The 27,129-nt window shown below is 49.7% G+C and overlaps 2 protein-coding genes across 3 annotated transcripts in view; one reads left to right on the plus strand and one right to left on the minus strand.

Moving 5' to 3' along the window:
- The window catches only part of Gat (GABA transporter), a 92,799-nt gene that overhangs the window by 8,727 nt on the left and 56,943 nt on the right, over positions 1-27,129 (plus strand). The window lies entirely within an intron of this gene.
- Positions 43-366, minus strand: LOC138362835 (paraneoplastic antigen Ma6E-like). The gene has a single exon (XM_069321405.1). The coding sequence runs from the start codon at positions 364-366 to the stop codon at positions 43-45; it is 324 nt and encodes a 107-aa protein (XP_069177506.1).

Here is a 27,129-nt window from a genome sequence, read left to right on the forward strand (position 1 = left end):
CTCCAACTTTGCCCTGGCCTCTCCAACTCTACCCTGGCCTCTCTAACTCTGCCCTGGCCTCTCCAACTCTGCCCCGGCCTCTCCAACTCTAGCCCCGGCCTCTCCAACTCTAGCCCCGGCCTCTCCAACTCTAGCCCCGGCCTCTCCAACTCTAGCCCTGGCCTCTCCAACTCTAGCCCTGGCCTCTCCAACTCTAGCCCCGGCCTCTCCAACTCTAGCCCTGGCCTCTCCAACTCTAGCCCTGGCCTCTCCAACTCTAGCCCTGGCCTCTCCAACTCTAGCCCTGGCCTCTCCAACTCTAGCCCTGGCCTCTCCAACTCTAGCCCTGGCCTCATCTGATCTTTCCTTAGACATGTTTGGAGGCATGTTGGCATTTAAACGTTTACATAAAAACTTTAACGTATATAAACGTTTTGACATATAAACGTTTATATATAAAAAAGTTTAAACATAAAAACGATTACACTTTGAAACGCATATTCATATAAAAACGTTTGCGCATAAACCATTATTGAAAACGTTTATGTTGGGTTTTTATAAGGACAGAAACGTTTCCAGAGGGAGGGACCAATCCCCGGCGATGACAGAAACAAAGGGGCAGAATTTCTTTCACCCTGATGCATCTGTTTAGAGGTGATCGTCCCAGGAAGCTTCTACACCTCGGCTGGATATACTTGCCACGGAAAACGTTCCCTAGAGGTTATACTTGTTCAGGATAACGCTCATGAACGGAGAGGTTATCTTGTACTGGGAGAAGTTACCTTTTACAAGGAGAGGTTATCTTGTACTGGGGAGAGATTACCTTATACAGGGAGAGGTTATCCTATGCAGGGAGAGGTTATCCTATGCTGGGAGAGGTTATCCTATGCTGGGAGGGCTCGCTGTGGGTTTCCCATAAAAAGTGCCTGAATGAGGCCGCTTCCTTTGCCTGTCTTGAAGGGTGGCCTTTGTTAGTGGTTGCTCCCAGAGGAGCAAGGAGGCCGGCCTGGTGGTGGGTCCACGCCCCAGGGGAGGTGGGGCTGGGTGTGTGAGTTTATGTACTCAAGTTGTGCTTGCGGGGGTTGAGCTCTGGCTCTTTGGTCCCGCCTCTCAATTGTCACTCAACTGGTGTACAGATTCCTGAGCCTACTGGGCTCTTGTCATATCTACATTTGACGCGTCACCATATGAGACCTCACCCGTCTCAGAGTGACTCGCTGTCTTCTGTTGCTTAGGTACCTCCTTATCCAATGGAGTACCTTCACTTTCACTCCCTTCACCTTCTAGTGTGTGGTCTGGTCAACAGCTTGGCTAGCTATTTCTACCCCTTCTCATGAGACAGTTACCGTGAGGGGGCCGGCCTACACCCTGGCTGCCAGTCGGGGCGTCGTGACCCCAATTCTCTCCTCCCGCCATGAATGCGGCCCTGGCCACGGGTAATTGTCCCGTCCTCTTTACGGTGGTTGGAAGTGTCCGTCGTTCATGTGTTGGGTAATGTCCAGTCATCTGTTGCTCTATACTCTGGCTATTCAACTCACTTTCCTCCAGAAAAGCTTAAATCCGATTTCGTCGAGTTTAATTTGAGGGGTAGCCTTATCTTGCCCCCCCCCCCCCCCCGCGGTAGAAGGGGTTGAAAGTTAATGTGTCGGAGTTTGACTTAAACATCTGCCAACCGACTGACAGCACGGGTCGTTCCTACAGTGTAATTTGAGTCTTTATGGTAGGTTGTTCTACTTTTTATGTGGATTAACATAAAAGTAGAGCAAGCTACCTGTGGATTAACATAAAAGTAGAACAAGCTACCTGTGGATTAACATAAAAGTAGAGCAAGCTACCTGTGGATTAACATAAAAGTAGAACAAGCTACCTGTGGATTAACATAAAAGTAGAACAAGCTACCTGTGGATTAACATAAAAGTAGAACAAGCTACCTGTGGATTAACATAAAAGTAGAGCAAGCTACCTGTGGATTAACATAAAAGTAGAGCAAGCTACCTGCGGATTAACATAAAAGTAGAACAAGCCACCATAAATCCTCAAATTACGGAACTATTCACTGTACCCACCGTGAGAGTAAGAACAAGACCGGACCGTTAAGATGCCAACAGAGAAGACACTGCTCGACAAACAGCGTCCACTACGCTTGATTAATCTTTGTGTGTACTCCTATTTAGCCTTTTTGTTCCTTGGCTTCTTTTCTCCTTTATGTCTGCCCAATGTTTATACCCTTTGTTTACACCTGACCCCATTGTTCGATCCATTTGTATTCATCTGATCCACTATTAGTATAAAATATATTGTTCTGGACTGTAACATCACTTGAGAATGAACCATGTAGGTTCGAAACGTCGTGCGATTTTAAAATTAGTGTAATACATTCTTCAGTATTTGTTCACCTTGAAAACATGACTTTTGGTGAACTCTTCCAGCTGAACCCTGATGCAACAGCATCAATAAGAGGGATAGAAACCCTAAATCAGAAAATAGTAAATACGGAAAATAAATTACGGAATATAATATTAATAATTTTGTGAGAGGTTAACTTTTTTCTTTAGATTTCTTGCAGATAGCATCAGCTTTTTTAGACATGAAATGAGAGAGTTTGACAGGTCTTAATTAGTTTGACAGATCTTCTATTGGGAAAAAAATTTATGAAAGCCGGAGAGGAATTGACTAGCAGGTCAGTCTGGCGGACGGGTTGATCCTAGCAGAGGTCAGTCTGGCGGACGGGTTGATCCTAGCAGAGGTCAGTCTGGCGGACGGGTTGATCCTAGCAGAGGTCAGTCTGGCGGACGGGTTGATCCTAGCAGAGGTCAGTCTGGCGGACGGGTTGATCCTAGCAGAGGTCAATCTTCTAGCCTCGTCCCCCTCACCCAGAGTCTCAACTTCGTCAGCTCCTTCCCCACCTTATTTCTCCACGTGTAGCCTCCATCCCCTATCCCTTTCCCATCTCCCCTCTTCCTCACCGTCCCTCAAACCGCCCCTCTTCCCACATCAACCACCAGAGAGCGGAGTGTGTTCCTCACCTCACAGTTTTGGCAAAAGTATTAATTAGCAAGAGTTGGTTTGTTGAGGGAGCTGGGGGCTCCTTTGTGACCGTGGTGTGGACCGGTGACACACACACACGGAGCCCAATATGTGTCGAGTCGTTCGGCTCTGAAAGTAGACACGTGTTATGATGAGGAGTCGAAAAGGCTCTTGAGGGAGGGAGGAAAATGAGGCGGCGGAACCCCTGTAAGCAGGTGTAAGGGGGCCTGAGTACACGTGGAGGTGTCTTGAAACAGGTGTGTGGGGGGGGGCAAGGGAGCCTCTCTAGGGACAGGTGGGAAAGCCTTCGAGACAGGTAGATTCTGGTATAGAGGATTATGGGAGAGTTATGGCAGCACAGGTAATGTTGAGGTATTGATGGACACCCTGGCACCCCTTCCTCCCCCTTCCCCCCCTCCCCCCCCCTCCCCCTGCGGTTACTGTCATCACCACGTGTCTCTCACTTTCATCCAGACAAGGGTCATTTATTCAGTGTGTGGGGGGGGGGGGGGGGGTCGTTAGGAGGACCCCGTGACATGTTGTGTGAGATGCGCTACGTAGCGTGACGGTGGGACATTGTCTTTGTCTTATTAATTAGTAGTTAACTCCGTATCTAAAGTGAGGGTTTAAAGTTGTGGGTTACCGTTGCCCTATCTTGACTTACCGTAGGCCCGTAGGAGATGTAAATATTATATATATATATATAATATATATATATATATATATATATATATATATATATATATATATATATATATATATATATATATATATATATATTAATCTCATAAGTAGGAGGAAGTGGAGATAAATCGAGCAGCAGAGGCAGCCATGAGCAGAATAACGAGGATCAGTACATGCCATAATGACAACCGTCCGGTTATCCTTCAGCAACCTGGACAAAGATGTCTTCTGAGCGCTGTATTCATCCGTGGCGAGACCTGCTACCGTGTGTGCTCTCACAACATACAACCCTCTTACCTGAAGAAATACACAACACAATTAAGAAAAAATGGTAAAAAATAAAATATGCAGCAAGCCTCTTTCCTGAGCTAAGGAGACTGAGCTATGAAGAAAGACTAAGGGAATTGGACCGCATTATATAATAGGAAAGAAGGAATGGAATAGATATGTTCCGGCTTGGTGTCTTCTCTAGATAATTAACTTATCGCAGACATGATAACAACTTGGAAGATACTAAAATACTTTTGACAGAGTAAATATGGAAGTACTGTTCAAATTAAGGAACAGTAGAACGAGAGGACATATCCTAAGGTCCCCACCATCGCTGGGCCCCCACACCCACCATTACCGACCTGGCGGGGCCCCCCTTACTCGTGTCTCAACAGGAAGACACGTCAGTCATGGAGCTGTAAATAAGAAAAAAAATCATAAAACCTAATTAGTTCCAAACTGTCAATTTCCTCTCGTGTGGTCCCGCCAGGCAGGACCAGTCGCTGCTATCTGCACCTGTATATTTTTTTTCAGTTTCTCTATTTTTTTTTGGAGTAGTTTGTTAATGTTGGCGTGACGGAGTGCGTTGGGGGCCTTCCTGGAGGCAGGCGTCGCTATAAAACGGTTTAGTGCTGGTATAAAAATGGCCGTCGGTAGGTAGTGTGGTGGTTGGAGTCTGGCAGCGTTTGTGAGTGTGTAGAGTGCATCTCTAGCACAAGCAGATCACAATGTGATATAGCGATGAGAGGATCGGTTGGAGCAATGCAGGGGGATTTGAACCAGCGTTCTTGTGAATACCAGATGCGTGCCTTAAGCCACTCTGGCAAGACGGGACAAAAGCTATTCAACCCGGAACTCTACTGAAGCCACCAAGCGAGTCTGGAGTCTTCCAGACTTCCACAGTGTCTTGAAAGTTTCTGAACCTCCTCCTGTCACTCAACCGCTAGACTTGTTTATTCCAACAGTGGGCATGTGGACGTTTGGTGGTTCCTGTGAAGTGGCTGCTTTCATAACACTTTCTTGAAGTGCTATGGGTCCCCCACACCATGTGAACACTTTCTTGAAGTGCTATGGGTCCCCCACACCATGTGAACACTGTCTTGAAGTGCTATGGGTCCCCCACACCATGTGAACACTTTCTTGAAGTGCTATGGGTCCCCCACACCATGTGAACACTGTCTTGAAGTGCTATGGGTCCCCCACACCATGTGAACACTGTCTTGAAGTGCTATGGGTCCCCCACACCATGTGAACACTTTCTTGAAGTGCTATGGGTCCCCCACACCATGTGGACACTGTCTTGAAGTGCTATGGGTCCCCCACACCATGTGGACACTGTCTTGAAGTGCTATGGGTCCCCCACACCATGTGAACACTTTCTTGAAGTGCTATGGGTCCCCCACACCATGTGAACACTTTCTTGAAGTGCTATGGGTCCCCTACACCATGTGGACACTTTCTTGAAGTGCTCACATGGTTTCTTGGGTTCCTCTCAAGCTTTTTTGTAAACGATGGTGGTTTTACTTGATTTCCCTTTTCCTGTTGGTTGATTATCTCATACTGGGGTGAGGGAAGTGTGTGTTGGTGCTGCCACCTGGTAGTGGCCTAGCCAACTGCCTGACAGTTGGCGGGAGCGCGCGCTTGTGGCACTCAGCACAGCTTGGTGGGTCTGGGCACCTGCACCTACGGTCTTAGACCTCCACATTCTGATGCTTGTTCCGGCCTGGAAGGTTGTCAAGGAGTTATATTTCTCAAAAGTGTGTGTGTGTGTGTACTCACCTAGTTGTGTTTGCGGGGGTTGAGCTCTGGCTCTTTGGTCTCGCCTCTCAACCGTCAATCAACAGGTGTACAGATTCCTGAGCCTATTGGGCTCTTATCATATCTACACTTGAAACTGTTGAAACTAATGTTGAGAGGTCGGCACATAAGTTACAATACAAAGTGGACAAGGAACACGGTGAGAGCGGTAACAGTTGCCGATGGAAACTCATGAGCAAGGAAGGTGTGTCTCAGGTACCACCAGGCGTCTTCCCCACGCCTGGCTTCTACACCAGACAATATGCTAATTTAATTCCTGGAGGCAAGCCTAGTACGCCCGCTGGCGGGGAGTGGCCCTGTAACCTGGCTGTGTTGCCCCGTAGACTTTCGTGTCAGATGGTGCCCCCTTACTGACTCCCAACGACCTGAAAGTACTAGTATAAAAAGCTATGATTTGTTCAGATCTGAAACCTACATCTATGGACAGCACAAAACGTCCACTAGACTGTGCGACACAGTGGTTGCAAGGATCAGGTTGGGTTACCGTTACCTGTGGCAGGTGGCTGCAGGTGACGGGTCTCCCAATCCTGAGCACTCCAGTTGCAAACTCTGTGAGCAGGAACTACGGCATGATCTCCCGCACTACATCACTGAATGCCCAGTTATTAGACCTTTCAGACCAGTTGGCATGAGGTACCTGGAGCTTTGCAATTACTTTATTCACTCTCGTATTCTTGAAGATATCCTCACAGTATACCCAAAATTTGCCAGTGCAGGCTATTAAACACATGGCCCTGTATGACTAACCATCCTGCGAGATGGGGACTTGTATTACCACTGCTACCTTATTCAATCTTGTGTTGTTGATATCCTCAAAATGCATCCGGAGTCTGCCAGTGCAGACCGCCTATCACATGTCTCTGTATGACTAACCATCCTGTGTGATGGGGATTTTATAGCATCACCTAGTTAGCTTTTTTTGACACACTGTACTCCACTTCATATAGTCTAGGGTAGCTGCACTAATGCAGATGTACCTCATAACTTAATAAAAAAAAAAAAAAAATTGGGCCAGAGTTTGCCAGTGTAGACTGCTGCTCACATGCCTCTGTATGACTAACCATCCTGTGTGATGGGGACTTTCAGCGTCACGTGGCTCGTTCTTGACACACACACACTGTACTCCCCTTCATATAGTCTAGGGCAGTGCCCATATTTCCTCCTTTCCCACTCACCCCCCCTCCCTTTCTTTCTCTATTCCCCCTCCCTCCCCCAACATCTTCCCCTCTCCTCCTCCTCGATCTCTGTTTCAAAAAAATGCAATGCTGAATTCATGTGTTCACCAGTTTCCAGTCAAGTAATCTAAGGACCCAACTAGCCACTTTTCACCAATGACGTGGGTCAGCGGTACCACTGCTGGGCTCTACCGTCTGTACATATATATTTTTTTTTTGAGAGAGATATAACATGAGTTGTTACATTCTTGTACAGTCACTAGTACGCGTAGCGTTTCGGGCAGGTCCTTGGAATACGATCCCCGCCGCGAAGAATCGTTGTTACAACCTAGTACCCATTTTACTGTTGAGTTAAACAGAGGCTACAGTTAAGGATTTGCGCCCAGTAAATCCTCCCCGGCCAAGATACGAACCCATGACAAAGCGCTCGCGGAACGCCAGGCGAGTGTCTTACCACTACACCACGGAGACTGGCCCAATATGAGCAATAGGATCGACACCGAGGAAGTCAATGACCCTCCCGCACCCCACACCATTCACCCTGCAATGTTGGGTGAGGCTAGATCTCAATCGTCCGCCCTACATTTTTGGAGAGACAGTCATTTTCTTATCGTATAGATAAAAGAACCATGCAAGAAACAATTAGTATTAATATTGACAGAAGTATTTCATCACTCTGACAAGTATTTCAAAGGGCCTGACAGCTGAATGGACAGCGCTCGGGGTTCGTAGTCCTGATGTTCCGGGTTCCATCCCCGGTGGAGGCGGAAACAAATGGGCATTTTTTTTCACCCTGATGCACCTGTTCACCTAATAGTAAATAGGTACCTGGGAGATAGACAGCTGCTACGGGCTCTTTGCTGGAGATGTGTGACAAAAAAGGAGGAGGCTAAGCCCCGAAATCATCTGAAGATAACCTCAAGATAACCCTGAATAAGTTTATTATAAAACAAATCACATGTTTCCCCTTGTTTAAAAATCCTCAGGAACGTGAATGGAAATGTCCTTGGTAAACTATCCCATTTGTTGAGTTGAGGCTCGTGAAGCCTGGAGGGTAGAGAGGAAGAATGTGTGAGGCTCTCCCTCTTCCCCCTCTCTCCTCCAACATTTCTTCCTCCTGTGTCTCATCACATCCCGGGGAGGTGAGGCGAGGGAGGGCCCCGGGGTGGGGTCAGCCTTCAGGCCGCGGGTGTGGAGGACGAGCACCGGAACTCCAGCACCACCGCCATGAGAGTGACCACCTCTGTAGCACACACCACAGCCAGTGACCCCCTCCCCCCCCCCCCACCCCACCACCCCCTCCAACTGTGACTGGCAAGCGGAAGCCAGTCCGGCCGCCTCTAGTTGTGGGTGCTCCCTCCATCCCTCCTTCTCCCTCAGCCCTACACCCACCCCTTCACCCCCCCCACTACCACCCCCACCACTACCACTATCGCCCCCCTCCACCACCATCACCCCTCCACCACCACTATCACCCCTCCACCACCACCACTATCACCCCTCCACCACCACCACTATCACCCCCCCCCCACCACCACTATTACCCCCACACCACCACCATTAACCCCTTACCCTGACTGTCACCCCTCACCCCCCAACCTTATATTCACACCACGTTCAGCTCCATTATCAACCCTCACCCCCACCCCCCCCACCCCACTATGAGAGGGGAGATTGAGGAGAGAGAAGGGAAGCAGACGAAGAAAAGTTCAGTAAGAGAAGAATGGATTTTGCAATTATTATTGCAAGAGTATTTATGGTAATTATAAGAACAATGTTGCCAAGTGCACACAGGTCCTCTGACATCCCACGACTAAAATACACACACACACACACACACACACACACACACACACACACACACACACACACACACACACACACACACACACACACACAGTCCACACGCCTGAAAGTACCTCACGACTCACAGATTGTAATCGATTTCCAGAGTTACTTTCCCGAGATATGGAAGTCAAGAGAAGCTGGTTAAATGATGTTGGTGATGATAGTCGACGCCGGTGGCGGTGGAGAGTGATGGGTGGTAGGTAGGAGGGGGTGGTAGGTAGAAGTGGTTGGGCAGGTGCGAGGAGCAAGATTTTGTCGCAATGGGTGGTGGGGTTGGTGGCCGTGATAGCAGGGGTGGCGATGGGGGTTAGTTGTGGTTGGGGTATTGTGTAGTGGTGGTGGTGATTGTGTAGTAGATGGTGGTGTTGGCGTGATGGTGGTGTTAAGACGGCTGGTGTTAAGTGTTAACACCGTTTACAGAGATAATTCAATGTCAATTACCAACATGAAAACCTGAGGAAAAATAGAAGAGGGTAATAAAGGGGAGAGAGACAAAGCGATGTAATAAAAGGAGAAGAGAGAGAGAAAGAGAGAGAGACTAAAGACGATAAATAAAGTAGAAGGAAAGGGAGAGGGACAATACAAACGATTATAAAAACAGGAAATGGAGGTGTCGGAGTAAAAATGGAACTAGGTGTAAGGAAATGACGATAAGAGTGTAAGGGGAGGAGATGAGTGAGAGTAGAGGGAAGAGCGTGTAAAAGTGAATATCAGTAATTGGACGAAGAGGGGAATAAGGAAACAAATTAAGAGAATATATATATAAGGGGAAAATTAACCGGAGGAGAAGACACAGACGAGGAAAACATAGAGAAGCAAATATGTATTTTCCTCACAGTAAGCGATTGGTATATTGGGTGGGTATGATAATGATGGGTTACCTTGAGGTGCTTCCGGGGCTTAGAGTCCCCGCGGCCCGGTCGTCGACCAGGCCTCCTGGTTGCCGGACTGATCAACCAGGCTGTTGGACGCGGCTGCTCTCAGCCTGACGTATAAGACTTATACGTCAGGCTGGTTGATCAGGTATCCTTTGGAGGTGCTTATCAAGTTCTCTCTTGAACAATGTGAGGGGTCGGCCAGTTATGCCCCTTATGATTATAGCGGGTATGATTATAATGATTGTAGTGCTAGAGGTGGGTATGATTATAGTGGGTATGATTGTAATGATTGTAGTGCTAGAGGTGGGTATGACCAGTTCTCCTTCAGACTACAAAGAGTTACATAACTCTTATCCTTATCTTTACTAAACCAGACTGTTTATCTGACTAAACCTTTAATATACCCCAAAAGTGTTCTAATTGTGTAGTGGAAGCTGGGCCGGATACACTTGTACCCGGGCCGGGTGTGGAGTGCCACGTTAACACTTGTACTCGGGTGTGGAGTGCCACGTTAACACTTGTACTCGGGTGTGGAGTGCCACGTTAACACTTGTACTCGGGTGTGGAGTGCCACGTTAACACTTGTACTCGGGTGTGGAGTGCCACGTTAACACTTGTACTCGGGTGTGGAGTGCCACGTTAACACTTGTACTCGGGTGTGGAGTGCCACGTTAACACTTGTACTCGGGTGTGGAGTGCCACGTTAACACTTGTACTCGGGTGTGCAGTGCCACGTTAACACTTGTACTCGGGTGTGGAGTGCCACGTTAACACTTGTACTCGGGTGCGGAGTGCCAACAACACTATCAAGTGCCTAACACCACTTAGCCTGGCCCCACTATACATTTAAGTGGGTACTTACCGCATTAAACTAACTCTCCACTCCTTAGTGGAGTGTACTGTTTGGCTTAGTTCATTTATTATTCACCCCATCCTTTATTTTTTTGTTTCGTACCACAGACGTGGCCACACATTTACAGTGCTAACCAGCACATATACATTCGTTTCTGTCCTCCATGCGCAGGGTTATAGAGATGGGTATATATGTAGTTCAGTATTGAACAGTCAACCACAGGAGGTGATTGTGTGAATGGTACCTGATCCCGTACCCATTCTGTGAGCGGTGTTGGATCCCCCATACCCATCCTGTGAGCGGTGTTGGATCCCCCATACCCATCCTGTGAGCCGTATTGGATCCCATACCCATCCTGTGAGTCGTATTGGATCCCCCATACCCATCCTGTGAGTCGTATTGGATCCCCCATACCCATCCTGTGAGTCGTATTGGATCCCCCATGCCCATCCTGTGAGTCGTATTGGATCCCATACCCATCCTGTGAGTCGTATTGGATCCCATACCCATCCTGTGAGTCGTATTGGATCCCCCATACCCATCCTGTGAGTCGTATTGGATCCCCCATACCCATCCTGTGAGTCGTATTGGATCCCCCATACCCATCCTGTGAGTCGTATTGGATCCCATACCCATCGGGCACTGCTGGTGGTGGGAGCAATGGTATCATAACCGGTGGTAGTAGCATCAGCATCAGCAGTAGCAGCAACAGTTGCGGGATAAGTAGCAGCAACATGAGGGAAATGTTGCAGTAGATATGTAGATAGATAATGTAGAAGGATGTAGTAATGTAGAGAATGTGTAGAAGAATAAGCAGCAAATGCATGAGTAGTAGTACTAGGAGGAGGAACAGTAGCAAGAGTAGGGGGGGGGGGTAGAGGGGTGTGAGAGAGGAAGTTTGTTGATAAGAGGAAGTGGTGGTGGTGGTGGATGTGGTAGTGGTGATTGTGGTGGTGGTGGTGGTGCTGCTGATAGTGTTGGTGAAGAAAATAGTAGTGTCAAGGGTGATGGTGGTGGTGGTTGTGACAGAAATGAAGTGTGTTACACATTACCAGTTGATGGTGATGGGCCGTTCTTTACGCGTTACCTTGCGATGATTCCGGGACTTAGCGTCCCCACGGCCCGGTCCTCGACCAGGCCTGCTGTAGGTGTCACTACCAGGAAGGTTGGCTTTCCTGAGCCCAGTGTGTGTGTTATATAATATATATATTATAATGAACACGTTGTACAGAACGGGGTGAGAATATATTGAGCTGCCTCATCCCTTTCTGTGTATTTACATCTCTTATTAATTTATTTCAATTACAATTCCAACTACAGGAAAAAATTAAGTAAGCGAATTTTGGTTCCGTGGATTCTCGGGTGAGGCTTTTTGTGCTACAGATGGGCCAAACAGGTTAAGGGTTTGCTATCCAGGAGTGGGAATTTGGGGATATTGTTAATAATATGAGTTATTTTATGGCTGACAATGGGAACAAAAGCATTATTTGTGCTGATACTGGAGGGAATGACGCAGGAAGAACGGGGTGAGCATCTCAGACGCTGTCCCAAAAGCAGCGGTGGACAGTCCGCCTCCTATCATAACTCACACTATTTCCCATTTCTAAATTTTTCCCTTGGCTTGTGCCTCGTCATCCTCTTCACTCTAATAAAAACAGTAGCGGAGTGGTAGAGGAGGAGGAGGAGGAGAGCAGTAGAGGGAATGGTGAGATAATCTCACTCCACAAAGGAGACTGGGGGAAGAGAGACGAGTGAGCGGCCGATAAGTAGACTATTAAAATGGTCACAACTAGTTGTTACGCCAACAAGATGCTGATTTACGCGAGGCGAGGAGTCAGAGGACGGGCTGGTAGAGAGACGGAATACGGAGAGGCAGTTAAGACAGGGGTGGAGCTGAGAAACAGGTGAAGAGATGAGGGTCTGGGTGACCTTACAAGTGGTGCATAATTCCCAGCGTGTAGATCGAGGCCTCCGAACTCAGGCTCATTCTTGGCCACACGCAAAAAAGTACATCTCTTGACCCCTAGCAGGTGAACACTAAACACACAACACACAGAAATCACAATAGCGTGATGTGTCAAATGATGCATGGATCCGTTGGTAAATCCAGATGATTTCCCGGTTGCAATTCCTTTTACCATGTCGTAGCTCAGTCGATTAAGGCAGCGTCGGAGATGCTCTCGGACGTAGGTTCGAATCCTCGTCACGGCCCATGCGGATTTGTTCAGTAAACACACAGTCCGTGTTCATCAGGGCCAATCGTATCCTGCTTGCAGGAGGCCCTCCTCCTCCAGATTGGATCACTCTCATTATTCATATATGACCAATCAGATGCTTCCATGATGATGCTCTGACTCGGGTGATGAAAATATTTCATTCACCTGGACTCTAGGAGACTCGAACCTAAACCCTACTCGTGTGATCCCGAAGCTCTACCGACTGAGCTATTGAGTAGTAGTTTTATTTGATGAAGACATAATATTCTGTGAGTTTCCATGGAACAATCCGGAATGTGGACTGACCTGCCACTTTGCTTCTGAACGTATAAATTAACTTGACCATACCACCGCTAGGCTAATATATATGACCCTAAATTAGCACTTATGATCAAGGACTAATATCCCTGTCTTACCTGCCACAGTATCTACAGCAAGAAATGTAACTATAATTGTTAGAGAGCCATGGTGGGCAGCAGGGAATGACATTACCCGCTGTGTACCTGTTGCCGATTTCCAGAGTTGTCCCCCCCCCCCCCCGCAGCTTGACCTGTTGTCAAGTCTGTGAAGGAGAGACGGGGAGGGAGATGAGGGACGGAGGGAGAGGGAAAGGAGGGAAGAGAGAGATGTGATAAACAGGAGTGAATGAAGAGGGAGTCAGTGGAGCTTGTGAATGGGATTAAATGCGGACGGATGGAAATGATCTTGTGAGTAAAAAAGAATTAATATTAGAGAGTGAGAGTGGAGAGTGGAGTGGAGTGGAGTGGAGTGCATGAAGCACGGTGGAGGAGAGTGAGTAAGAGTGCTGCGGGAGAGTACTCACCTCCACAGCACTCTGTGTTACTCACCACCAGCGCCCTATTCATTTGTGTGTCCAGTGTCACAGCTACTCTGGAACACCTCATGGAACACCTGTTACTGTCTTACAGTAGGAGGAGAGCCCCTGTGTTCTGAGGGATGTGAAGGTCCTGTGGAGGTTGTGTGAAGGTCGTGTGGAAGTTGTATAAAGGTTGTGTGAAGGACCTGCACATAATGTGAGGTAATATGACACTCCCAAAAGTCTACCACTTACGGGCTATTCATGCCCGTGCCACCTCTCTTGGGGTGGTATAATCTTCGTCAGTGATTAGTCAGGTATAGAGGAAGAAGGCAGATATAAGGTATACGGACGGCCGGGAGTGGGGAAGACCTATATATATGTGCTCCTCACTACTAATCAGGAGCATGGCAGGGATGGATGCTCCGGAGGTATGCTCCGGGAGTATGCTCCGGGAGTATGCTCCTGAGGTATGCTCATGGGAGTATGCTCCCGAGGTATGCTCCGGGAGTATGCTCCTGAGGTATGCTCATGGGAGTATGCTCCCGAGGTATGCTCCGGGAGTATGCTCCTGAGGTATGCTCATGGGAGTATGCTCCCGAGGTATGCTCCGGGAGTATGCTCCTGAGGTATGCTCATGGGAGTATGCTCCCGAGGTATGCTCCGGGAGTATGCTCCTGAGGTATGCTCATGGGAGTATGCTCCCGAGGTATGCTCCGGGAGTATGCTCCCGAGGTATGCTCCGGGAGTATGCTCAAATCCTCCTCAATACAAATTTCGTCTTCGGTTAAAATCAGTTATTACATTTTAATTGTTTGGGGACAGGACGACTGTGTATATATACCTTAGGCATATATCGAGATCCTCTCAAAATCCAGCTGCTGACACCCGCCCATCCTCCCTCAGGATGCCACCCACAATAGTTGCCTAACTCCTACTCCTAGTACCTATATTTTACTGCCAGGTGAACAGAGCCATTAGATGAAAGGAAGCGTACCCAACCATTTCTGTCCTGCTCGCGGGAATTTGCCCCCGGGATCCCCGATTGTGAGTGACGAACGAAGCCTACTGCGCTACGAGAGCATATGGTTGGGTTAGGACGTATAGTGGCTTAGGATGGGTTGGATTGGGTTAGATTAGGATGGGTTAGGATAGTGTCAAAACTTGCCTAAAGGCTTTGTTGACGATCCACCTTGTGTGAGTTGCCTTCGTGTGCTGCTCAAATACCTGTAGGTGAAGGTAAGAATGATTACAAAGGTAGGTAGGTAGGAGAGGTAAGGGGGGGGGGGGTAATAATTAAGGATGTGAGGGGAGGGGGAGGAGGAGGAGGGGGGGCGGAAGAGGGTAGTGGTGTAGGTGTGGGGACGTCCGCTGTGGTGCAGGCAAGTGACACACACAATTGTGACTTATGCTCTTCTACCTCCTCAACGAGGTAATGGTCCCCCCTTCCTGGCTCCTGCCTCCCCTCCCTCTCTCTCTTGCTCTTGCTCTCTCTCTCTCTCTTGCTCTCTCTCTCTTGCTCTCTCTCTCTTGCTCTCTCTCTCTTGCTCTCTCTCTCTTGCTCTCTCTCTCTCTCTTGCTCTCTCTCTCTCTCTTGCTCTCTCTCTCTCTCTTGCTCTCTCTCTCTCTCTCTTGCTCTCTCTCTCTCTCTCTTGCTCTCTCTCTCTCTCTCTTGCTCTCTCCATACCCTCACCCCCCTTCACTGTACGCAATCTTCCTATCTTTAATCTCCCCGCCTTCATTATTCTTTACCTCCTTCCCTCACTATCCTCATAACTTCTCTCCCCCCTCACTCACTCTCCTAAATATATTTTCCCTGTCCGTCTAGTGTACTCTCCCCTCATCTTAAGCATTACTCTCACCCCTCGTCTTGGGCTACTCTTAGATGAGTCTTCCCCCTCACCTTGCTTCTCAGTTTCTCCCCCCTTTCTGGTGTCTCCCATCTTCACATTCTCTACTGTTCCACTTCCCCTTTTCTTTGTTCTCGTCATCTCCCCTCTTCTATACGCGCTACGCTGCTCCTGTGGTGTTGGTGTGTTCTCTCACTCTTTACTTCTCCTCTCCCCCTACTTTGTTCTCTCACTCTTTACTTCTCCTCTTCCCCTACTTTGTTCTCTCACTCTTTACCTCTTCCCCTACCTTGTACCCTTTTGTCATGTCAGGCTCCTCCCCTCCCCATGCTCCTCTCCCTTCCCCTCTACCCCACCTTCCTTTTCCCCCTCTTCTGGCATCCACACTCTCTCCCATATTTATCTCTTCGCTTTACTCTTTACTCCTCCATCTTTCATTTTCTCCCTCCTCAGTTGTCCCTTCTGCTTCCACCCCCCCCCCTCCTCCCTTTCGCTTTCTCCCCCCCCCCTTGCCCCCATCAATGTTCCCTCTTCCCTCCATTGTCTTCCTCCTCCCCCCCCCTTCCCGTATACCTTCCCACATCTCTCGTTGCCTCTTACTTTTCTCCTTCCATTCCCTCCTTCTCCCCCACCATTGTCTTGCTCCATCACCCCTCCCTCTACCCCCCTCCTTCCCCTCCCCCATGCACCTCCCTCCCTCCCCTCCCACTGAGGAGTGCCATGGGGGTCTCTTCATCCCTCAGCTGTTGGTCCTGACGTCTTAGTTGATGTCTCCTCTCTCTCTCTCTCTCTCTCTCTCTCTCTCTCTCTCTCTCTCTCTCTCTCTCTCTCTCTCTCTCTCTCTCTCTCTCCATAGTCTCTCCCTTCTCCTACCTCCTCCCCTTCCACCTTCCTTTCTCTCTGGCCATCACCTCTATCCATCTCACCCCTTCCCCCTCCCCCCCCCCCTTCCTGGAGCATATTTTCTCCTCTTCCCCTAATCCATCCCTCGATTTCGCTCTCTTGCGGTGGGCCATTTTTTGCGTTTTTTTAGAGGGGGGACTAGCGGGGCTCAGGAAGGTGTCGCAGGGAGAGACTTGGAGAGATGCGAGGATTTGTAAGTGAAGGACTTGGTTTGTATAGATGTCTCAGAGATGGTTTTGTTTAGGGGGGGAAGGTGGGGGAGGGGTCTTGTACCACGGGGCATGGTTTGTTTAGGGGGGGAAGGTGGGGGAGGGGTCTTGTACCACGGGGCATGGTTTGTTTAGGGGGGGAAGGTGGGGGAGGGGTCTTGTACCACGGGGCATGGTTTGTTTAGGGGGGGAAGGTGGGGGAGGGGTCTTGTACCACGGGGCATGGTTTGTTTAGGGGGGGAAGGTGGGGGAGGGGTCTTGTACCACGGGGCATGGTTTGTTTAGGGGGGGAAGGTGGGGGAGGGGTCTTGTACCACGGGGCATGGTTTGTTTAGGGGGGGAAGGTGGGGGAGGGGTCTTGTACCACGGGGCATGGTTTGTTTAGGGGGGGAAGGTGGGGGAGGGGTCTTGTACCACGGGGCATGGTTTGTTTAGGGGGGGAAGGTGGGGGAGGGGTCTTGTACCACGGGGCATGGTTTGTTTAGGGGGGGAAGGTGGGGGAGGGGTCTTGTACCACGGGGCATGGTTTGTTTAGGGGGGGAAGGTGGGGGAGGGGTCTTGTACCACGGGGCATGGTTTGTTTAGGGGGGGAAGGTGGGGGAGGGGTCTTGTACCACGGGGCATGGTTTGTTTAGGGGGGGAAGGTGGGGGAGGGGTCTTGTACCACGGGGCATGGTTTGTTTAGGGGGGGAAGGTGGGGGAGGGGTCTTGTACCACGGGGCATGGTTTGTTTAGGGGGGGAAGGTGGGGGAGGGGTCTTGTACCACGGGGCATGGTTTGTTTAGGGGGGGAAGGTGGGGGAGGGGTCTTGTACCACGGGGCATGGTTTGTTTAGGGGGGGAAGGTGGGGGAGGGGTCTTGTACCACGGGGCATGGTTTGTTTAGGGGGGGAAGGTGGGGGAGGGGTCTTGTACCACGGGGCATGGTTTGTTTAGGGGGGGAAGGTGGGGGAGGGGTCTTGTACCACGGGGCATGGTTTGTTTAGGGGGGAAGGTGGGGGAGGGGTCTTGTACCACGGGGCATGGTTTGTTCAGGTGTGGAAGGGGGAAGGGGTCTTGTACCACGGGGCATGGTTTGTTCAGGTGTGGAAGGGGGGAGGGGTCTTGTACCACGGGGCATGGTTTGTTTAGGGGGGGGGAAGGTGGGAGGGGTCTTGTACCATGGGGAATGGTTTGTTCAGGTGTGGGGGAGGGGTCTTGTACCAAAGGGTATAATTTGGTTCAGGCATGGGGCCGGTCTTACTTTAAAAAGGGAATGGCTTGTTTGAGCTTTCGTGCATGAACGGATTGGTTTGTTCAGCTATTTCCCCTCCCCCCCCTCCCCCCTACAGTTCAAAAGTATAACAACAGATTATGTTCACAGATCTCCATTTAGTTCCTCATTTATGGCTTGCATATTTATTTATTTGATTAGTGTTATTAAAGTTCAACAACATGTCAGCCACAACTTTGGGTTCATCCGCCGTCTATGTGACAGTAACCATCCTTAGTCCCCGGAGAGAAGGGGAATTATCAAGGAAAGCGCCAAGTCATTACGACTATATAGCACTGGGAAGGGGTCAGGATTAGGGATGGGGTTGGGGGGGGGGGGAGGAATGGTGTCCAACCACTTGGATGGTCGTGGATTGAGCGCCGACCTGCATGAAGCGAGACCGTCGCTCTACCGTCCAGCCCAAGTGGTTGGACTCCTGGGGCCAGATTCACGAAGCAGTTACGCAAGTACTTACGAACGTGTACATCTTTCCTCAATCTTTGACGGCTTTGGTTATATTTACTAAACAGTTTACAAGCATGAAAACTTGTCAATCAACTGTTGTTATCGTTATAATCAGCCTCCTGGTGCTTCGGAGCTCATTAACTGCTTAATAACTGTAAACAAAGCCGCCAAAGATTGAGATAAGATGTACAGGTTCGTAAGTGCTGGCGTAACTGCTTCGTGAATCTGGCCCTTAGGTGGTGACCTTTTGAGTTGTTGTTGTTTTAGATTAAGTTACTCAGAACGAAGTGTCCATGTAGCACGGGCTATGGCGAGCCCGTAATTGAGTTCGGTTATTCGCGATAACCTTGTTACTGTGATATTCGGATCTAAGTTAAAATGGAGGTGGGGATTCCTCCTTTTTCCCTGTTTATTTATCGCTTCTGGTTTAGTGCACTGGTTTTGGTCTTGTTTTAATAACATTATCTTGGTGGCGGATGTAGGCGCAGAATGTTCACTAGTGAGTCACATTCCTCAACAGCTTTTCTAATCATTGTAGTCGCGGTGGAATGTGCATCTAACGCAGCTGTTGTCGTTGGATTAATGTTGAGTTTGATGCGCAGGGCTTCCAACCTTTTGAGGGCTTGTGCCAGATATATTTCTTGAGGTTTAGTCAGGTGTGTGGTTGTTGCAAGTGGGAGTTCAGGTGTGAGGTTGTGTACGTGGGGGGTGGGGGGGGGGAACTGCAAAATTCACAGTTAAAGTCATTTCAAAGCCTTGATATAGCCTCTTACTCTCTCCTTAGTCCGGTCTGAGAGTCCGGTACCCCCGGCAGCGACCTCACCATCCGCACCACTATCCGGCTCCTCCCCCCCCCCCCCTATCACCATAATAAAGAGTCGCTTCCCCTCCCAAGCCACACCCTGGTGCTTCATTCTCGTGTTCTGTCCCATCTAGTTGTGCTTGCGGGGGTTGAGCTCTGGCTCTTTGGTCCCGCCTCTGAACCGTCAGTCAACTTGCAAAGGCGATTGACTGGCGATTGGGATGTGTGTATGTGGGGGGGGGAGGGGGGGTCTCGCCTAGTGGTGCTTGTAAGAATCACGCCCCTTAGCCCCTTAGGCCCGCCTTTCAACTGTCAATTAATCAACTGTTACTATTAAACTTTTGTTTTCAACACACACCCACGGTACGTGTTTCTCCCTGTTATCCCAGCCTGCTTCCCTCCCACCCCCCTTCCCTCTTGTACACCAGTCTTTCATCAGGAACACTATCAAGGGCTTTTTGACAATCTAGCAAAATACAGTCGACCCAGCCTTCTTCTTTCCTGTCTTAATTGAGTTCTATGACAAGGTCACTAAAGTAAGTTTGTCGGGCACGTCTTTATATAATACAGGGCATAAAATAATACAGGGCATAAAATTATACAGGGCATAAAATAATACAGGGTATAAAATAATACAGGGCATAAAATCAGGGAATAGGATCTTCCCATATTAACCAATCATGATTTATCACAACACCTGCGCTTCGTAGAACCTGATTGGTTCATTTGTGTACGAAATGATATGATGACCAAACCACACATCAGAAAATGGAGACACGACGACGTTTCGCTCCGTCGTGGATCATTATATCAAGTCTTACCGGTCCCTCGAAGGACTGAAACGTCGTCGTTTCTCCATTTTCTGATGTGAGGTTTGGTCATGACAGTGTCCTCCTCTACCCTCCCGCTCACACCTGTGTGCAACCCGTTCTCGGAAAGTCGTAAAGTCAATATTGACTTATTAACTACGTGCATAGGTAGGCGATGAGTCACAATAACGTGGCTGAAGTATGTTGACCAGACCACACACTAGAATTTGAAGGGACGACGACGTTTCGGTCCGTCCTGGACCATTCACAATCGACTTGAGAATGGTCCAGGACGGAGCGAAACGTCGTCGTCGTCCCTTCACCTTCAAGTGTGTGGTCTGGTCAACAAGTGTTCAAGTTTTATCTCACTCTGGAAGTCGTACGGGGCTATGTTTCGAGGGTGGAGGGGGGGGGGAGGGGGGGGAGGGGGGGAGGGGGGGGGGGTGGAGTTTCGTGGTTCATCTTCAAAAGGGGGTATCGTAGCTGACAATCAGAGGGGGGGGGATATTGTGGATGCTGGGGGGACGGGATGGGGGGGGATATTGTGGATGCTGGGGGGACGGAATGGGGGGGATATTGTGGATGCTGGGGGGACGGGATGGGGGGGGATATTGTGGATGCTGGGGGGACGGGATGGGGGGGGGATATTGTGGATGCTGGGGGGACGGGATTGGGGGGGGGATATTGTGGATGCTGGGGGGACGGGATGGGGGGGGGATATTGTGGATGCTGGGGGGACGGGATGGGGGGGGATATTGTGGATGCTGGGGGGACGGGATGGGGGGGGGGATATTGTGGATGCTGGGGGGACGGGATGGGGGGGGGGGATATAGTATCAGTGGGTACGTTCCCAGCTTCCGTCTTGCTACATAGCCGTCTATCAGTCTGTCGCTCTAGCACCTTCCCGTCACCCACTTCACGTTCCTGTCAATCTGTCAACATGTACTTTCAGGCTTCTATCTTGAGGTTATCTTGAGATGATTTCGGGGCTTTAGTGTCCCCGCGGCCCGGTCCTCGACCAGGCTTCCACCCCCAGGAAGCAGCCCGTGACAGCTGACTAACACCCAGGTACCTATTTACTGCTAGGTAACAGGGGCATTCAGGGTGAAAGAAACTTTGCCCATTTGTTTCTGCCTCGTGCGGGAATCGAACCCGCGCCACAGAATTACGAGTCCTGCGTGCTATCCACCAGGCTACGAGGCCCCTTCCACCAGGCTACGAGGCCCCTTCCACCAGGCTACGAGGCCCCTTCCACCAGGCTACGAGGCCCCTTCCACCAGGCTACGAGGCCCCTTCCACCAGGCTACGAGGCCCCTTCCACCAGGCTACGAGGCCCTTTCGTGCAGTTGTGTCTTAACTTCCTCCTGTTTGAGCCAACCCGTCTTTAGTTTACAGCAACCTACAGGGAGCCGGTTGGCCGAGCGGACAGCACGCTGGACTTGTGATCCTGTGGTCCTGGGTTCGATCCCAGGCGCCGGCGAGAAACAATGGGCAGAGTTTCTTTAACCTTATGCCCCTGTTACCTAGCAGTAAAATAGGTACCGGGGTGTTAGTCAGCTGTCACGGGCTGCTTCCTAGGGGTGGAGGCCTGGTCGAGGACCGGGCCGCGGGGACACTAAAGCCCCGAAATCATCTCAAGATAACCTCAAGATATACATCAACCTGTCCATCTTCCGTCAGTGTGTACCCTGACTCGCCCTCATTCAGTCCACCTCTTGTGCCGTCACCAGACACTATAACCCGTCCCAATCAGCTGTCTTCCCAATCAGTTATTTTCCCAATCAGCTGTCTTCCCAATCAGCTATCTTCCCAATCAGCTGTCTTCCCAATCAGCTGTCTTCCCAATCAGCTGTCTTCCCAATCAGCTGTCTTCCCAATCAGCTGTCTTCCCAATCAGCTGTCTTCCCAATCAGCTGTCTTCCCAATCAGCTGTCTTCCCAATCAGCTGTCTTCCCAATCAGCTGTCATCCCAATCAGCTGTCTTCCCAATCAGCTGTCTTCCCAAGGAGCAGGGGCCAGATTCACGAAAGCACTTACGCAAGCACTTACGAACGTGTACATCTTTCCTCAATCTTTGACGGCTTTGGTTACATTTATTAAACAGTTTACAAGCACGAAAACTTGCCAATCAACTGTTGTTATTGTTATAAACAGCCTCCTGGTGCTTCCGAGCTCATTAACTGTTTAATAATTGTAAACAGAGCCGCCAAAGATTGAGAAAAGATGTACAGGTTCGTAAGTGCTTTCGTGAATCTGACCCCAAGAGGACAATGGAGCCACTAGTACCATTAACATACCAGGGACTGTTGCCAGCTGGGTGACGCTGTGTCTCCTGGTACCCCCCTCCCTCCCACACCACCTGTCAGCTCTTGACGGCTTGGCCAGCTGGTTTCCTCCCTCCTACACCACCTGTCAGCTCTTGACGGCTTGGCCAGCTGGCTTACACTGGTGGAGGATCTCACTGCTAATTGGTCATAAGGAAAAACTGAAATTCTTCAGATTTATATTCATAAACAAAAGGGATATATACACCGAGAGATGTACTCTGATTCCCGGTGTATGTATATGTGTATATAATATATATATAAACTTCTTATTTATGAATGAAAACCACTTTACACACGTCTCACAACTGATGATGATCGAACACTACTCGAATGGAGATTCGCTGAGGACCTGTTCGAAGCGACGCTGTATAAATGCTTCACCCACGTACTTCAAACATAAATAATCGCCAACAGAACCCAAACACTTAACCTAACCTAACCAATGCCTACATATGCACAGTATGCAAATATGTAACAATATGAATTTATATTTAAGAAAATTTAATTTTTGAATAAAGAGCATGTTCAAAATGTTGAATGCTTCTTTGGGGTAGGCCGTTGGATGGAATGAACATATGGCCTGAGAACGGAATGCCCTGCCAGCTTCATATACACGTAATGAACGGACAGATAATTACGAACAGAACGAAAACACGTAAAGCAGTCTTGTCTTGTCCCCCAACTGTACCCAAACATCGAATATTAAATAACATTACTACATTTCCTCGAATCTAAATGTGTGTTTGGGGTGTGTTGCAACTTGGAGACATAGCCTGAGTGGTGATCAGTGCTCTAAGGTCGCCCTCGACGGTGTTTCTGTTCCTCCAGGGGGCCTTGGGCTTCAAGGGGGAATCCTTACTGATGTTTATGTTGATAGGCGGTAAGGGAGCGTGTTGATACGGGGTGAGGCTACAGACGTGACTGGTGAGATACACGTGTGGAAGCCATCTGTGATACTCGCAGCAGGAAACACACAGCTGGTGTGGCAGAGGCACCTGGGGAGACCAGCTGGCACCCCCCAGACACCTGGGGTGCCACCAAATGACGTGTTTCGTTGAAACTAAACAAGGGAAGACGATTCAATTTAGCAGGAGAACCTGTATATATGTTGACCAGTTCACACACTAGGAGGTGAAGGGACGACAACGTTTCGGTCCGTCCTGGACCATTCTCAAGTCGATTGTGTCGAAGATGGTCCAGGACGGACCGAAACGTCGTCGTCGTCCCTTCACCTTCTAGTGTGTGGTCTGGTCAACATACTTCAGCCACGTTATTGTGGCTCATCGCCTTCAGCTGTATATATATTTTCCATGTATCTTCTTCAGGTTATCTTCAGATGATTTCGGGGCTTTAGTGTCCCCGCGGCCCGGTCCTCGACCAGGCCTCCACCCCCAGGAAGCAGCCCGTGACAGCTGACTAACCCCCAGGTACCTATTTACTGCTAGGTAACAGGGGCATTCAGGGTGAAAAGAAAAGAAACTTTGCCCATTTGTTTCTGCCTCGTGCGGGAATCGAACCCGCGCCACAGAATTACGAGTCCTGCGCGCTATCCACCAGGCTACGAGGCCCCCCTTAGGGTGTAGGGTGGAGTGTTTCCCAGCGGCTGTCTTACAAGTGGGAGCAACTTTGGAGACTTTGTGAAGAATGATTGTCAGCCTTTACGAAGCCCAAGATAAAGACTTATTGATGACCAGACCACACACTAGAAATGGAATCGACTTGAGAATGGTCCAGGACGGACCGAAACGTCGTCGTCCCTTCCATTTCTAGTGTGTGGTCTGGTCAACATACTTCAGCCACGTTATTGTGACTCATCGCCTGCATAAAGACTTATTGGTCACACACAGACATCACACTAACGTGATGCATCAAATGTCGTAGCTCAGTCGATTAAGGCAGTGTGTCTGGGATGCTCCCGGACTCATGTTCGAATCCTCGTCACGGCCCTTGTGGATTTGTTCATTAAGACTTATTGGTATAATCTTTCGCTCCTTCCCATACGTATTAAGGGCAATTTTCGTGGCTTGGAAACACCTATTCCTCGACTTTTCATTGTTTTCCACCTGTCCCTTGCTTCAGGGCTAGTGTCCCTCTCCCACCACTATCCCCTTTCCCAGTGACGTCACACTCCTGCTCAGCTGGGGGTGGGGGGGGGGGGTGGGACTGCTTGCTTGCGCGCTCTCTCTCTCTCTCTCTCTCTCTCTCTCTCTCTCTCTCTCTCTCTCTCTCTCTCTCTCTCTCTCTCTCTCTCTCTCTCTCTCTCTCAAAGACCTTTTTCAGTGTCAGAGTAGTTAACAGATGGAATGCATTAGGCAGTGATGTGGTGGAGGCTGACTCCATACACAGTTTCAAATGTAGATATGATAGAGCCCAGTAGGCTCAGGAACCTGTACACCAGTTGATTGACAGTTGAGAAGCGGGATCAAACAGCCAAAGTTAAATCCCCGTAAGCACAACTAGGTATACACACAGTCTCGCGGAGCCTCGCAGCTGAGTGGACAGCGCTTGGGGGTCGCAATCCTAAGAGCCCGGGTTCGATCCCCGGCAGAGGCCGAAACAAATAGGCAGGGTTTCTTTTACCCTGATGCGCCTGTTCACCTAGCAGTACATAGGTACCTGGGAGTTAGACAGCTGCTACGGGCTGCTTCGTGGGTGTGTGCGTGTGTTAGAGAGATATGTAGTAGACATAATAGAGGGAAAATAAATGGGTTAGAAAGGCGGGGTCCAAGAGCTAATAGTTCGATTCTGCAGATAGAAATAGTAAATACACAGTGGTGCCTAATGTCTCCTGATGGTGTGCTTGTCGCTTGACAATCATTCCTCCTGCAGCAGCAGCAGCAGCAGCAGCAGTAGGAGCAGCAGCAGCAGCAGCAGCAGTAGGAGCAGCAGCAGCAGCAGCAGTAGGAGGAGCAGCAGCAGCAGCAGCAGTAGGAGCAGCAGCAGCAGCAGCAGTAGGAGGAGCAGCAGCAGCAGCAGCAGTAGGAGCAGCAGCAGCAGCAGCAGCAGTAGGAGCAGCAGCAGCAGCAGCAGCAGCAGCAGTAGGAGCAGCAGCAGCAGCAGCAGCAGTAGGAGGAGCAGCAGCAGTAGCAGCAGCAGCAGCAGCAGGAGTAGGAGGAGCAGCAGCAGTAGCAGCAGCAGCAGTAGGAGCAGCAGCAGCAGCAGTAGGAGCAGCAGCAGCAGCAGCAGCAGCAGTAGCAGCAGCAGCAGCAGCAGTAGGAGCAGCAGCAGCAGCAGCAGCAGCAGCAGCAGCAGCAGCAGTAGCAGCAGCAGCAGCAGCAGCAGCAGCAGTAGGAGCAGCAGCAGCAGCAGCAGCAGCAGCAGCAGCAGCAGGTGGCGGGGAACCCTCCAGGCCACCTCTCACGACCTGACCCGAACACATCCCCTCCTACAATCAACACCTGAAAGGAGTTACTCTGGAATAATTATTGGGCGACTGTCTGACGCCTCCAGTATCATGTGTGACTGACTCTCGTTGTATGTAAATATACAAAAACACATTCATGGTCTTATACAGTGTCACTGTATCCCGTGTCACTGTCCCCCCCCCCGTATTCCTGTACGTACCTTTGTGTCACTGTATCCCATGTCACTGTTCCCCCATGTCACTGTCCCCCTCCCCCCGTATTCCTGTACGTACCTTTGTGTCACTGTATCCCATGTCACTGTTCCCCCATGTCACTGTCCCCCCCCCCGTATCCCTGTACCGTACCTTTGTGTCATTGTATCCCATGTCACTGTTCCCCCATGTCACTGTACACCCATGATGATTCCTTCATGGTCAGTACGACTAAAGAAGGATTCGAGCAAACACAAAGTTATGGATCTGCTTTGGGGACAAGCTTAGCTCTTGGGCCCCATGAACGGAAGTGAAGAATAGTGTTCTTCCTGGCTCCAGCTGTTGGGAGGTAATACTGTGCGATACGTCAGCATGGTAGACGTTTATGGCAGCGTTGATGGGTAGAGCGAGTGCTACCCCGCCACACCCTGGTACCCCGCCACACCCTGCTGGGGCGCCACTGGCGAGGAACGAGGTGGATGAGATCCATCAACAAGATCCAAGCCAAGACTGGACACGTCATACCAAGCTAGGGTGGAGAGGCCACCCAACTATCAAGCCTCTTCGTTCCCGCCCCCCGCTAGAGTTTTCCAGGCTCTTTGGACATCAATCACGATACGGCTGAGATTGGGGTCGTGGATAGATTACCTGAGGCAGTTGTGTGGGGTTTGTCTGCTTACAGGACCCAGAGGGCAGTTGTGTAGGGCTTGTCTGCTCCGAGGACCCAGAGGGCAGTTGTGTAGGACTTGTCTGCTCCGAGGACCCAGAGGGCAGTTGTGTAGGACTTGTCTGCTCCGAGGACCCAGAGGGCAGTTGTGTAGGGCTTGTCTGCTCCGAGGACCCAGAGGGCAGTTGTGTAGGGCTTGTCTGCTCCGATTGTCAAGTGACATTAAACAGACTTAAGAATATTCCATCCTCTAAGTAAATGTTACCTCCTCCGGTTTAAGTCTTCGGGGATTCGAACTAATATTTATAAACGTAATCAAAGGTTACATAAATATCGCTTTCTTTTCCACTGCGCCAACGACTCTTTTGAGATTAATTTAAGAAACTCCTTAATGAGTCATTGGCAGGACGAACTACTATGTCAAACAGCGTGATTTAGCTCATGGTTTTCCAGGCTTTAATCGACATTACGTCACTACAAACTAACTTTAAAGGAAGCCAATATGTTGCTAAATTAACAATGCGTCGGAGTACATATAAAAACATCGGGGCGATAATATGAAGAACGATAGCATCTTGGGAGACATCAAACTTTAATTAGATAGTCTCTCAAGAGTTTGTCCAGCCGTGGTCTCCGCCTTGGGGCCCTCATCTCCACCCTCTCGTAATTAACATTCTTCAGTAATATTTACTCTGCTTATGTACTCCGGTGACCTCCACCTGTCT

The sequence above is a fragment of the Procambarus clarkii genome, chromosome 9, assembly GCF_040958095.1.
Source record: "Procambarus clarkii isolate CNS0578487 chromosome 9, FALCON_Pclarkii_2.0, whole genome shotgun sequence".
Taxonomy (NCBI): domain Eukaryota; kingdom Metazoa; phylum Arthropoda; class Malacostraca; order Decapoda; family Cambaridae; genus Procambarus; species Procambarus clarkii.